We start from the raw sequence: 13,044 nt of genomic DNA, 5'->3' as shown, positions 1-13,044 counted from the left end.
TCCTTGGTTTTCTACTCAATCTATTCACTCAATAACTTTTACCATAATATTTAGCTGTTGTAACCCGTCATTCTTTTCAGGTCACAATCTGGATTACTCATTGCACAAGCTTGTATATTTGCCTCATTCTTCTTGTATGAATTGATGCCTCATTCAGGCCTTAGGTTTGGACTGTCTTCATCACACATGTACCTCTTTTTAAACTTGTATCTCATTTTTCTTCAAAACACCAAGACTTTCATGCTTTTGCCTCTTTGCACCTCCAGGATCACTCACATTACTCTTGGGTGCCGTGGTTATTGTACAGAGATGTAATGGGATGATAAAAAGATAATAAATCAATTTGCTACCAAGTATGGAGAGGGAGGTTGTGTAAAGTAGGCCTCCTCTGTAACACAGTAATGTTGCCTATATGACAATGTCCTTTCCCGTAGGCTCACCATGAGATGGAGGGAAATGAACCTATAGTGTTCCATATTTCATTAGGGAAACATTTTGCCCACCAGGGACTTTTATCAATTCAATCCAGTTGGAATGATAAAAGCCCTTTGTGGGCAAAATGTTTTCATAATAGTTACCTTGTGATGAGAAAAATGCTGTCAAATATCACAAGGATGACATGTAAATCACCTTTGAGTTTAGTAGTCAGAGCCAAATCAGGGAAAGTGCAGAATTCTTAACAGTACTCGTTTAACAATAATTAAACTTCAGCTCCCCATTTCCCCCACCAACCATTGTCTAGTAAGGGAAGAAATACATATTTACCAAGGCAAACCACCCCAGGGCTAATGTAGGGGTATATGTGAGTGACCAAGAGGACCATGCGGCAGCCACAAAATCGCTTGGCCTAGCTAAATAGTCTGTCCCACCAGATAAGTGAGATACAAAACTAGCAAGTTGATTCAGCAGGGTCTGCACTGAATTTCAGATCTGACCTCTTTCCCCTCACCAAAGAAACCTGTTTCCAGATGAGTGGAAACAATTATTGCAGGTTGCCATACATGGCAAATGCAGTGGGTAGTGATTAGCTTAGCCTTCATATGTAATGGCCAACCAAAGGGAGCCAAAGCCCACCTAGCACAGCCACAACAATGAAAATGTAATTTCCTCCACCACATACATAAAGGAATTGTAATTATTGGGACAAGAAGCAAAACTTAATTTAGGGAACACAAATTAGGGAGGTTACAAAATCTAGATACTTTTGTTTGTCAGAATTCGGACATGTAGAGAGAATGGAACAAAACAGAATGACTTCGAGAGTGTATAAATATGTAGTGGAGGGAAGGCAGGGTAGGGGTCGGCCTAGGAAATGTTGGAGGGGGGGGGGGCTTGGACTTCCAGCAAGCATGCGTGAGCGTATTTGATAGGGATGAATGGAGGCAAATGGTTTTTAATACTTGACGTGCTGTTGGAGCGTGAACAAAGTAATATATATGAAGGGATTCAGGGAAACCGGTGGGCCGGACTTGAGTCCTGAAGATGAGAAGTACAGTGTCTGCATTCTGAAGGAGGGGTGTTAATGTTGCAGTTTCATAACTGTAGTGTAAAGCACCCCTCTGGCAAGACAGTGATGGAGTGAATGATGAAAGTTTTTCTTTTTCAGGCCACCCTGCCTTGGTGGATATCGGCTGATGTGTTAATAATAAAAATAATCTGAGTAGTATTCAGAAATCCAGTCATTATACTTCCCCAGATTTCCCATAGGGGTATTCCATATTCTATTTTTCATTGCTCTTATCACCTTTGCAACTACTGGCAACAGTGTTGGTCCAAATTTGGACCACAACAAATTTTCTATAAAATCACGTTTGGGATTTTGGTCATCTTAAAGACTGTTGGTTTTGGGAGACTACATGCCTCATAGATAACATGGAGAAATGACCAGCATAACTGTGAGGACTGTCTGGTTGTACTGTCTGTCCAGTGCAATTTGTAGATTGTCCTGTCTATCAGAGTGTATGCGGGATCCACTTCTGGCATCTAAACCACCCAAATATACTCTCACTAACCTTCTCACTGAAAGCCCCACCTTCAATACAGACTCTTTCTTTGACTTAACTAAACTCACCTATTGTACCAAAATTGATTTTAATTTTACTCTTGCATTAACCCATACTTCTACACATCTTACCCTTTGTTCATTCTTAACTTTCACACATCTCTGCCACAGCGCTATATGGCCCTATGGGTTCATTGCCTTTTTTTTTTTTTTTTAACATGATGGCCATCTTCCACTGAGGCAGGGTGACCCCCCCCCCCCCCAAAAAAAAGACACTTTCACCATCACTCACGCAAAATCACTGTCTTTGCAGAGTCACCTAGACATGACAGTTTAGATGTCACTCCAAACTCCAAGTGCAGGCATTGTACTTCTCACTTCCAGAACTCAAGTCTGGCTAACCAGTTCTCCTGAATCCCTTCACAAAATATTACCCTGCTCATGCTCCAACAGCTTGTCAGGTCCCAAAAACCATTTATCTCCATTCACTCCTATCGAACATACTCACACATGCCTGATGTATGTCCAGGCCCCCTTCCCTCCATCCTTTCCAAGGACGACCTCTACCCCTCCTTCCCCAATAGATTTATATGCTCTCCAAGTGATTCTACTTTGATTCATTCTTTCTAGATGACCAAACCACCTCAATAACCCCTCTTCATCCCTCTGAACAGTACATTTAGTAACTCCACGCTGCTTCTTAATTTCCACACTATGAGTTTTCTGCATAATATTTACACCACACATTGCCCTAAGACACATCTCCACTGCCTCCAGCCTCTTTCTCACTGCAGCATTCACAACCTATGCTTCACACCCATATAAGAGTGTTGATACCACTATACTCTTGTACATTCCCTTCTTTGCTTCCATGGATAACATTTTTTTTTTGTCTCCACAGATACCTCAGTGCACCACTCACCTTTTTTCCCTTCATCAGTTCTGTGATTAACCTCATCGTCCATAAACCCATCTGCTGACAAATCTACTCCCAAATATCTGAACACATTTTCTTCTAATGTGATATCCAATTTTTCTTTACTTAACTCGTTTGATACCCTCATCACCTTACACACCCTCCCAAACTCGTCCACTAACCTATGCAACTTCTCTTTAGAATCTCCCAAAAGCAAAGTATCATCAGCAAAAAGTAACTGTGTCAACTCTGTATTTGATTCTCCATAATTTAATCTCACCCCTCTCCCCAACACCATAGCATTTACTTCTTTTACAATCTCATCTGTAAATATATTAATAACCCTTTGACTGTTGCAGGCCCCTTTCTGAAACTCATTGTGTTGCAAAATATTCGAAAAAAAAAAAATTATTTTTTACCAAAATGTTAGGATTATTTTACCGAGTGTTTAAAGCCTAAAAAAAAAATTTGCCATCAGTACTTACCGAGATACAGAGGTGCAAAGTTGGCAGAAAATGAGCGGTGTATGGCAACAGCGGCGAATGCCGCCTGCCCAGTATTCTTTTATTTACTCCAATTCGAAGGTTTCTTGTATTTTCCAATATTTTTCTTTTCTAAGTAACTTACGTGGCCTGTGAGACCAAAGTAAGGTGCATTGTTCAAATATACACTCATTGTTTACAACACAATAACTGAACAAACATTATCACTATTAGTTTGTGTATAAAACTTTTTTATGCAAACAAACAATACAAAATATTGTTTATTACTATTGTTCCATAATATATATACATATGTACAGTCACTGAACACTTTCCTAGAACTGCTGCAGCTTGTGGAACTCTTTGAAACATGGGTATATGCAGAGTGGCACTTGACACTCCTCACACATAAAAAGAGTGTGTCTGCGTGTTTGTGGGCGTTTTGTGGTATGTCCACATACAAAACACCTCTTTTGAGCATTTTTCCTGAAAGCAGTAGGAGGCAGTTGTATGGGGTAGTGATCACCAGGCCTCAAACGAGATAGCATGTGTTGGTAATTTCGTGGGCGCTGGTCTATTGCAGGTGTTGCTCCTTGGTACTTGGCAATTATTTGTCTGATGACTGACAAACCAAATTCACCATATTTTGGTTTGTTGTTGGTCCTCAACTTGTATATGTTATAAGCATTTAGCATGGAAATATCAACAAGATGGAAAAAAAGTTTTATATACCACTTATAACTCTTGCGTACACAATCAGTAAACCCAATCTGCATGTCACATTTGTCCACTAAGTGCATATTGAGGTTGTAGTCCATAACAGCTGCAGGTTTTAGACTGGGTTCATTGGTCTCTCTATTGTGCCTGCCAGTGTGTGCCATTTCATTTCAGTAAACTGATGTCAACAATGTGACATCACGTTTGTCATGCCACCGAAATGCCATGATGTCATTGACAGCAAAGGCTTGCACCTCACCTCAGCGAGTGCCAGTGTCGAACCTTGGCATATGTTTACAATTACCACGCACTGTGCCACACACATCTGTCAGGTTCACTCACAAGAAATCACTGAGTATGGGGCTTGTGTACCAGTTATCAGTAAATAATATATGCCCCTTACCAAGATATGGTTCCATCATTGTTCGAACCACATCACCAGAGATACCCAATAACTTCCTGGTGTCTCTCAATGTATTACTGCCAGTGTACACAATGATATCCAAAACAAGACCACTTTTGCGATCACACGGTACAAATAACTTTATACCAAAGCGTTTCCTCTTGCTTGGTATGTATTGCTTGAAGAGTCTTCCTTTGAATAAAGTCAAAGACTCGTCAAGGGATAAAAATACATGCAACACTCAGGTACCTAAACACATTTCTGATCTTATATAACCTGTCGCTTCTGTCAGGCCTTGTTTTGTCTGAAAAGTGTAACATACGTAACAGTATCAAGAAACGATTCACACCTATGTCACTAAAACCTGGGGTTGAAATCAGGCGTTCTGTTCCCCAGTATGTGGTGACAGTGTGCTTATACACATGTGGCATAAGCATTATTGTGGCAAAAAACAGGTACATCTCTGCCACAGTTGTGTCCTTCCACTGGTGTAGCCGTGATCTTGGTGAGAGAATTGTATTTGCCATGGTGTACTCATAGTATGCGTTGGTTTCCCTGACAATAATGTCCATCAGGGGTTCATCGAAGAATAACTGAAAGCATTCCAGTTCAGTAGCATTGTTCCCAAGTGTACACGATGGCCGTATTCCACTTTGTGTTTCATCAAAGTCATGGGGACTGGGAACAAACTCGTCACCTTCCTGCCAATCCCAGATGCGGTCTGCTGGTGGGTTTTGGATATTGAAACGTGGTTGTGCAGGTTGTGGGAGTGTGGGGTTGGGTGAGGCTGGTTGTGCAGAGTCAGCAGCGTGGGTAGTAGCGTGGCCCGCTGCCGGTGCCACATGACTCATGCTACCATCACTATCACCACCACCACCTGCTGCCTCACTCACATCATTCATACCCATCATAACAATATCATCATCTTCACTATCAGGTCGTGTTGTAGGGCCATGGGATGTGCTCCGAGATTTACTCCTTTCCCTTGGAACAGCATATGAAACACTACCAGACCACATGTTACGTCGTATATACTGCCACTTCACTGGGGAATATTCACCCTCATTGTCACAACTAGAACTGCTTTCAATAACTTTGAAATCACTATCACTATCACTGCTCACATCTGAGTCTTGTACACGGGCAAATAGTTTCCTCTTTCGTCCTGGTACAGGTAAACGTGAATGTGAACGAGCTGGCCCAGCACCAGAGGTGGAAGGTCGTGGGTCATATGGGTTTTCATCACTAATTTCGTTATCCTGGGCACTTTTTTCGGTCACACCCACTTGAAAACCATGGAATTCACTTTCACTGACACTTTCATCGCTGTTTGAGCTATCACTTGGGAACAAAAGACCTCCAATCCGCCGAGGAGTGAGGTACTTCTTACTGCGAGGCATGGTGAAAATGGACTACCAAGATGGCGTTCCCACAATGCATCACTGAGTCCCAGATTTTTTTTCACAGGGTGCACACCCACCACTCAGACCCATTCTCTCTCATGTAGGCCTACCAGTTTTCTCCCGCTTGATTTGAAGCCACTAGAATTTACAGGTATAAATACGTCAGAAACAGTGGCGCATAAGACGTATATATATGACGTAAACAGTCAAAGGGTTAAACAAACATGGTGACATTACACATCCCTGTCTAAGACCTACTTTAACTGGGAAGTAATCTCCCTCTCTTCTATACACCCTAACCTCTCAGCCTCACTATCCTCATAAAAACTCTTTACAGCATTTAGTAACTTACTATCTGTTTTGTATACTTGCAACATCTGTCACATTGCTCCCCTATCCACTCATGCCTTTTCTAAATCCATAAATGCAATGTAAACTTCCCTACCTTTATCTAAATACTGTTCATATATCTGCTGTTCATATATATTACCCCCTTTCATTCTACGTAATGCCTCATGCACCTCCCCTACACTCACCCTGCTCTTCCTCACTCCTAAAAGATGTTATACCTCCCTGGCCAGTGCATGAAATTACTGCCTCCCTTTCTTCATCGACATTTAACCCTTTGACTGTTTCGGTCGTATATATACGTCTTACGAGCCACCGTGTTTGATATATTAATACGCATAAATTCTAGCGGCTGCAAATCAAGCAGGAGAAAGCTGGTTGGCCCACATGTGAAAGAATGGGTCTCCATGGTCTGTGTGCACCATATAAAAAAATCGGGGAGCCAGTGGTGCATTGTGGAAATGCCATTTCAGCAGTCCTTGTTCAGCATGCCTAGCAGTAAGAAATACGTAACTCCCTGGCAAATCTGGGACTCTACTCTTCTCAAGTGATGCTCTAACACAGATGGAAGTGTCAGTGAAGATCAATTTCATGGTTTTGAGGAGTTTGTGACCAAAAGCAATGCCCAGGATACCAGAAGAATGAAGGAGAAAGAGAGAGAATTAGGGAGAGAAAGAGAGAATGAGGGAGAAAGATAATTAGATAGTAGGATGGAGGGGAAGCGAGCATCCCACCCTATTGTTTTGACAGGCAGTAGGGGGAGTGAGTAATGAGACAATATGTCATTTTGACAGCTGCCGACCCTGACTCAGAACAATTAGAAGCCTCACACACAACACAAGCTTGCTGAATGAAGATAATAGCCCAGGATACCAGAAGAATGAAGGAGAAAGAGAATGAGAGAGAGAATGAGGGAGAAAGATAATTAGATAGTAGGATGGAGGGGAAGCGAGCATCCAACCCCCATTGTTTTGACAGGCGGTAGGGGGAGTGAGTAAAGAGACAATATGTCATTTTGACAGCTGCCAACCCTGACTCAGAACAATTAGAAGTCCATATACTCACTCACAACACAAGCTTGCTGAATGAAGATAATAGCAGTTATATGAAAGTATCCAGTGACTATGTATGTGTATATATATAGAAACCAGAAGGAATGTAGGAAGGAAGGAATGATGACACATGACCATTTAACTAGGATAACTACCTAACACAACTGTCTGCTAATACTTTGAAGAAAACTACTCAGATGAGGTGTTTCGTCTTTGCACATAAAAAAAAAAAAAAAATACAGATACACTCGTTTTATGTGTGAGGAGTGTAAAACACCATTGTGTACGAAATCATGTTTCAGAGAGTTCCACAAGCTGCAGAACTTCTAGGAACATGTCCAGTGACTGTACATTTGCATATATATAAAACAATAGTAATAAACAATTTTTTGTATTTTTGTAAACAAGTTTTGTAAACATATTGATAATTATGTTTGTGGGCTTATTGTGTTGTACACAACGAGTGTATGTACAGTAGACCGTCATTTAGCACAAGTTTATTAGGCACGATTTGGGTATAGCACGATTGAAGAATTGCAGCACAATTTTATGTAACACGTCGTATGATGAACTTAACGCGGTTCAGTTTCCAGGAAGGAAAAAAAAAAAACTTCCCTTTTCCTCAAGCGGCCGCATTGTTGTGGTTTAGCTGGGGAGACCTCCCGCCGTCCCCAGCCACCCCCCAACACCACCCCACCATCAAAGCACTCGTACTTCATATGTGTCCAGTCCAACTTCTCTGCTACAAGCTTGTGATTGTGAATTGTGTTTTGATCTTTTAATTGCTATATCTTGTATCTGCCAAACAATCATGACACCCAGTAAGCATATCAGTGTTGCTCAGTGGCAAGAAAGAGTGTAAGCATTTAAGTCTTAGAATTAACGAAGGAAACAAAGATATTAGACAAGACATCCTGTGGCCATAATGAAGTGTTACTTTGCACACATAAAAGAGGTAAACATAAGTTTGTGTGACTTACTGACTGAATGACTGACTTACTGAATCACTTGACTGATTTACTGAATGACTTGACTGACTTACTTAATCACTTGATTGAATGACAAAGTTAGACACTCCAGTACAACCATCAACCTCAGTACCAGAACCTCTACCATCAACCTCAGCCCAGTAGGGCCACAGCATAACTCTCCACTCTCTTCACAATCATCCACAAACACCAGTACCCACAATTTAAGGTAAGAAATACTATTATTTCTTAAGCAGTAAAAACAACATAATATATCATAACAATGAACTACAATTCCATTTTCACTTTTATTTTTGTTAGATGTGGAGGCCTAAAAAAAAAGTTGTTTGGCTTTTTTGGGGCTCTCAGGAATGTAACCTTATTTTTCCCATAAGTTCTTCAGTTCATCTAACACGGTTTTTACCTAACAGTGTTTTCAGGAATGTAACTACCGTGTTAAATGACGGTCTACTGTATGTACATTGCACTTTACTTTGGACACACAGGCCACATAAAATACCTGAAAAAATAAAATAATAAAAAAACAAGAAACCTTGGAATGCAAGTAAACTAAAGTTTACCGGGTGAGAGGCATTTGCTGCTGTTTCCATACACGGCTCATTTTCTGCCAACTTTACGCCTCTATATCTTGGTAAGTACTGATCACAAAAAAAGTTTTTTTTTTGGACTTAAAACAATCAGAAAATTAATCTTAAATTATCATAAAAAATATATATATATATATATTTTAAATTCTTCGACACCAGGAGACACTTAAGGATTTGGGGTTGTGACAGTCGAGGAGTTAAAAGTTCCTCAAGATATTCCCGCCATCTACCCAATACCTCCAGCTCCCCATCTACTAACTCCCCTACTCTGTTTTTAACTGACAAATCCATTCGTGATAGAGAAAGGCAGTATTTTATAAAAAATAATTTATTAAGTTAAAGAGCAGGGCAACAGTAGATAATGTAGGAAATAAAAATGAAGTGCCATGACCAGCTAGTACAAAAATTAACACTTCTTTAATGTACTTTTTTCTTTTTTTTTCAGTGACCACAAGATTCGGCAACATTTACACAAGTGTGCAGACTGGAGAAAGTGACACATTTATTATAAATCTGAATATAAATTATCCAGAACAAAAAATTCATTACATTCCTGGATTTTGGTTTATCATAAAGTGGGCATGGGTACAGTATTTATCAATCCTGGTAGTGCTGGTATATGCAGTTAGTTTAATTAAAGATTGGGTTTTTCAGAATCAGATTGTGTCTACTTGGGTTGATTTTCCAAAAAATAAATTATTTTAAATATTTGTTTGTACTCTGATTGCAAGATCTCCATGTTTGAAATGGAATAATCACCTAGTCCTGTACTAGTCATAATATCAGAACAAAAGAAAGAAGGAACACTGCAGCAGGCCTACTGGCCCATGCAAGGCAGGTGCAAGTCTCCTACCGGCTTAAGCCAATGCCCCAACCTAGTCAGGTCACATTCACTTAAGGAAGGAGCACGGCATCTGACCTGGTAACACAAACCAGTCAGGTCCAACTCACACCCACCGTGAATATAGATTTTACTATCTATCAAATATTTTAAATCGTAATACTGTATTATTTTTATAATCAAAACCAAGCACTAAACCCAAAAGTTGTTATACAGCAATACAGGGCAGGGTGTGCTTGCTTTAGAGACTACCAAGAGTGAAGAGGATAATAGTGTTAGAAAGGGCTGTGAGGAGTGCTAAAGGAAATACTATCAAAGTTTGTGTAATATAATACTGTACACTTGTACTACAGGAGGCCCTCCACATGCAAGGGTTAGGGGATCAAGAACCTCGCAAATCTTGAAAATTCTCAAATGTTTGGCGCGCAAATGTGACATAGGAAATATAATAATACCATTTACTTAGCCCAACAATACTGCTTCCTTAACCTATTGAACCACGGACAATCACAACACGCATGAAAACTGGGCATCCGGGCATCTGTGAATTAAAGCTGATGTGCTCATAATTTTGAGTTCTGGCATAGGTAAACAGCCACTACCTTTTTATCTTTCAGGTATTTTTGAGTGTCATAATTCTCTTGTATTATACGTGCAAGTCATACATGTCAGCACTATTTTTTGGACAATATAACAGCCATTTTTAGTCTAGTGCAGTTAAATTTAACACCCATCTTGTATTTAAAAGTATAGTGCATGATCATATTATTGGAATATGCTAAACCCTCATGGTGAATAAAGAATGGGAGGAAATCAAATTTGATCCAAGGAAGTGTACGGTAGTACCAGTACCCCAGATCAAGAGCCCTTCATTGGCATCAAGGACCTGGGATAAAATATTTTGTGAGTAAATGTGACAGTCCTTACAACCACTGTTTACTAATGATTAACCCTTAAACTGACCAAAAACGTAGATCTACGTTTGCTCGCGTAGCGCTCCGAACGTAGATCTACGTTTTTTTACATTGTTTCTTATGGAGAAAATCAAGGTCGGAGCACTACGCATGCAAACGTAGATCTACGTTTGGACAGTTTAAGGGTTAATACTAGTACAGTACTACGTACATTTAAGGAGTCCTAAACCTGTAGGGATCATTACCCACCTGGGGAAAGGGGGGCAAATGGGTTTGATCCAAGGAAGAGTAGTTCCAATTCCTTCTATCAAGATTAGTACTTAGCTTTGATTGTAATAAATGACATTCTACCAAGAGCCCCTCACCAGTCTTAAGGCACCTACTTTAAGTGGTAGCTGTGATTTATAAGTTATTTATCTTTATACCAAAAAAGTAGATGGATCTACGAACCAAGGCAAAATTACATCACATCCCTCCCAATGTTACCTTCTTGCTGGACTCTTATTCAAGTAACTAGCTATCCTCCCTCCCTTTGGATCAAACTTGATAACCTCCAAATCTCCAGGCATTGTGTATACAGTAGGGCCCTGCTTTTCGGCGTTTCTCCTTACGGTGTTCCGCTAATACAGCGATCTCAAATTATGACCAAAACTTTCTATATGGCAAGTGGTCTTTCAAATACGGCGTGTGCCACCTGGTTTGTTTACATTCTCCATAAGCACATCTCTCTATTATGTAATAATAATCACTCTTGGGCACATTAAATGTCTAATTTTGTCAATATAGATATTTTCATTAATCCATCTATGATATTTTCTTCAAAATTATATAAGAAACACGTTACATAGCATATAAACATGTTGTTTATATGCTGTGGAGGTGTGGTTGCCGGGTGGGGGAAAACATTATGTAATACTAATAATAATCACTCTTGGGCACATTAAATGTCTTATTTTACGTTAATATAGATTTTTTCATTAATCCATCCATTATATTTTCTTCAAAATTATATAAGAAACACGTTACGTAACATATAAACATTTTGTTTATATACCAAGGTGTGGTAGCCGGGTGGAGGGAAAACATTACGTCAGTCCCCTTAACCCTTTCAGGGTCCAAGACCAAAATCGGAAGGGGTGCCCCAGTGTCCAGGAAATTTTGAAAAAAAAAAAAAAAAAAAAAAATCTTACAGAATTAGAGTATATTTTTGTGAAGGTAATAAAACAACAACAAAATTTTCTGATCAGTACTTACCGAGATACAGTGCTGAGAAGTTGACCCAAAATGACCGGGTGGCGGCAACATCGACGATTTCCACATGTGTGCATTACTTTATTTTACTTTTTTATAGTTTTTTCTTTTCTTTTCTAATTTTTTTCTTTTCCTACTAACATTTGGGGCCTGAGAGACCAATACTGTATATAATGTATATATATAAACTCACTGTATTGAACACAATAACCGCACTAAAGTTATTATATTATTGTTTACCACTTTTGTTTATTACAATAAACATGCACAAATCTTGTATAATACTAATGTTCTATCATATATTTACATATTTATAATCACTGGACATGTTTTTAGAACTGCTGGAGCTTGTGGAAATCCTTGAAACAAGGCATCATGCACAGAGGTACCTTACATTCTTCGCACATAAACCGAGTGTCTTTGCGTCTTTGTTGCCGTCGTTTTGTTTGTGCACAGACAATGCATCTCTTCTGAGCAAATTTCTTCTTAGTTGCAGGAAGCTGTATTATGAAATGATCACCTTCCCTCCTCAAACGCTTGGGTATATGCTGAGGAGTTCGAGGACCTTGTTGTATAGCAGGTGTTGTTACCTGGTACTTCATTACGAGTTGTCTGACAACAGACAAACAAAATTCACCATACGGTGATCTGTTGCCAGTCTTCACTTGGTAAATATTATATGCATTGAGCATTGAAATGTCCATGAGATGGAAGAAAAGTTTCACATACCACTTGTAACTCTTACAAACACAATCAACAAAGCCAATCTGCATGTCACATTTGTCAACCAAGCATATGTTTTGTGTATAATCAATCACTGTCACTGGTTTTCAAATATGTTCATTAGTCATTCTATCAACTTTGCCACTGTCTTGCATTTTGTTACGGTGAATGGTTGTCAACAATGTGACATCTCATTTGTCATGCCACCATAATGCCATGATGTCATTGGCAGTACACACCTGCACCTTATCACCACGAGCACCTGCGTTGAACCTGGACATATATTTAAGATTAGAACGCACTGTGCCACACACATCTGTCTTGTTCACTCGCAAGAAATCACTGAGTAAAGGGCTTGTGTACCAGTTATCGGTATACATATAATGTATGCCCCTTACCAAGATAAGGTGCTATCA

The 13,044-nt window shown here is 39.6% G+C and overlaps 1 protein-coding gene across 1 annotated transcript in view; it reads left to right on the top strand.

Annotated features, from left to right (window-relative positions):
• Positions 1–11,435, top strand: part of LOC128689596 (transmembrane protein 231) — an 86,252-nt gene extending 74,817 nt beyond the window's left edge. The window contains exon 5 of the mRNA XM_053777961.2: positions 9,345–11,435. Coding sequence (XP_053633936.1) covers positions 9,345–9,604 — 260 coding nt within the window. The 3' untranslated portion in view covers positions 9,605–11,435. The remainder of the gene's footprint in view (positions 1–9,344) is intronic.
• The last annotated feature ends 1,609 nt before the right edge of the window (positions 11,436–13,044 follow it).

Source organism: Cherax quadricarinatus, chromosome 1, assembly GCF_038502225.1.
Source record: "Cherax quadricarinatus isolate ZL_2023a chromosome 1, ASM3850222v1, whole genome shotgun sequence".
Lineage (NCBI taxonomy): Eukaryota > Metazoa > Arthropoda > Malacostraca > Decapoda > Parastacidae > Cherax > Cherax quadricarinatus.
This window is presented reverse-complemented; position numbering and strand designations above follow the sequence as displayed.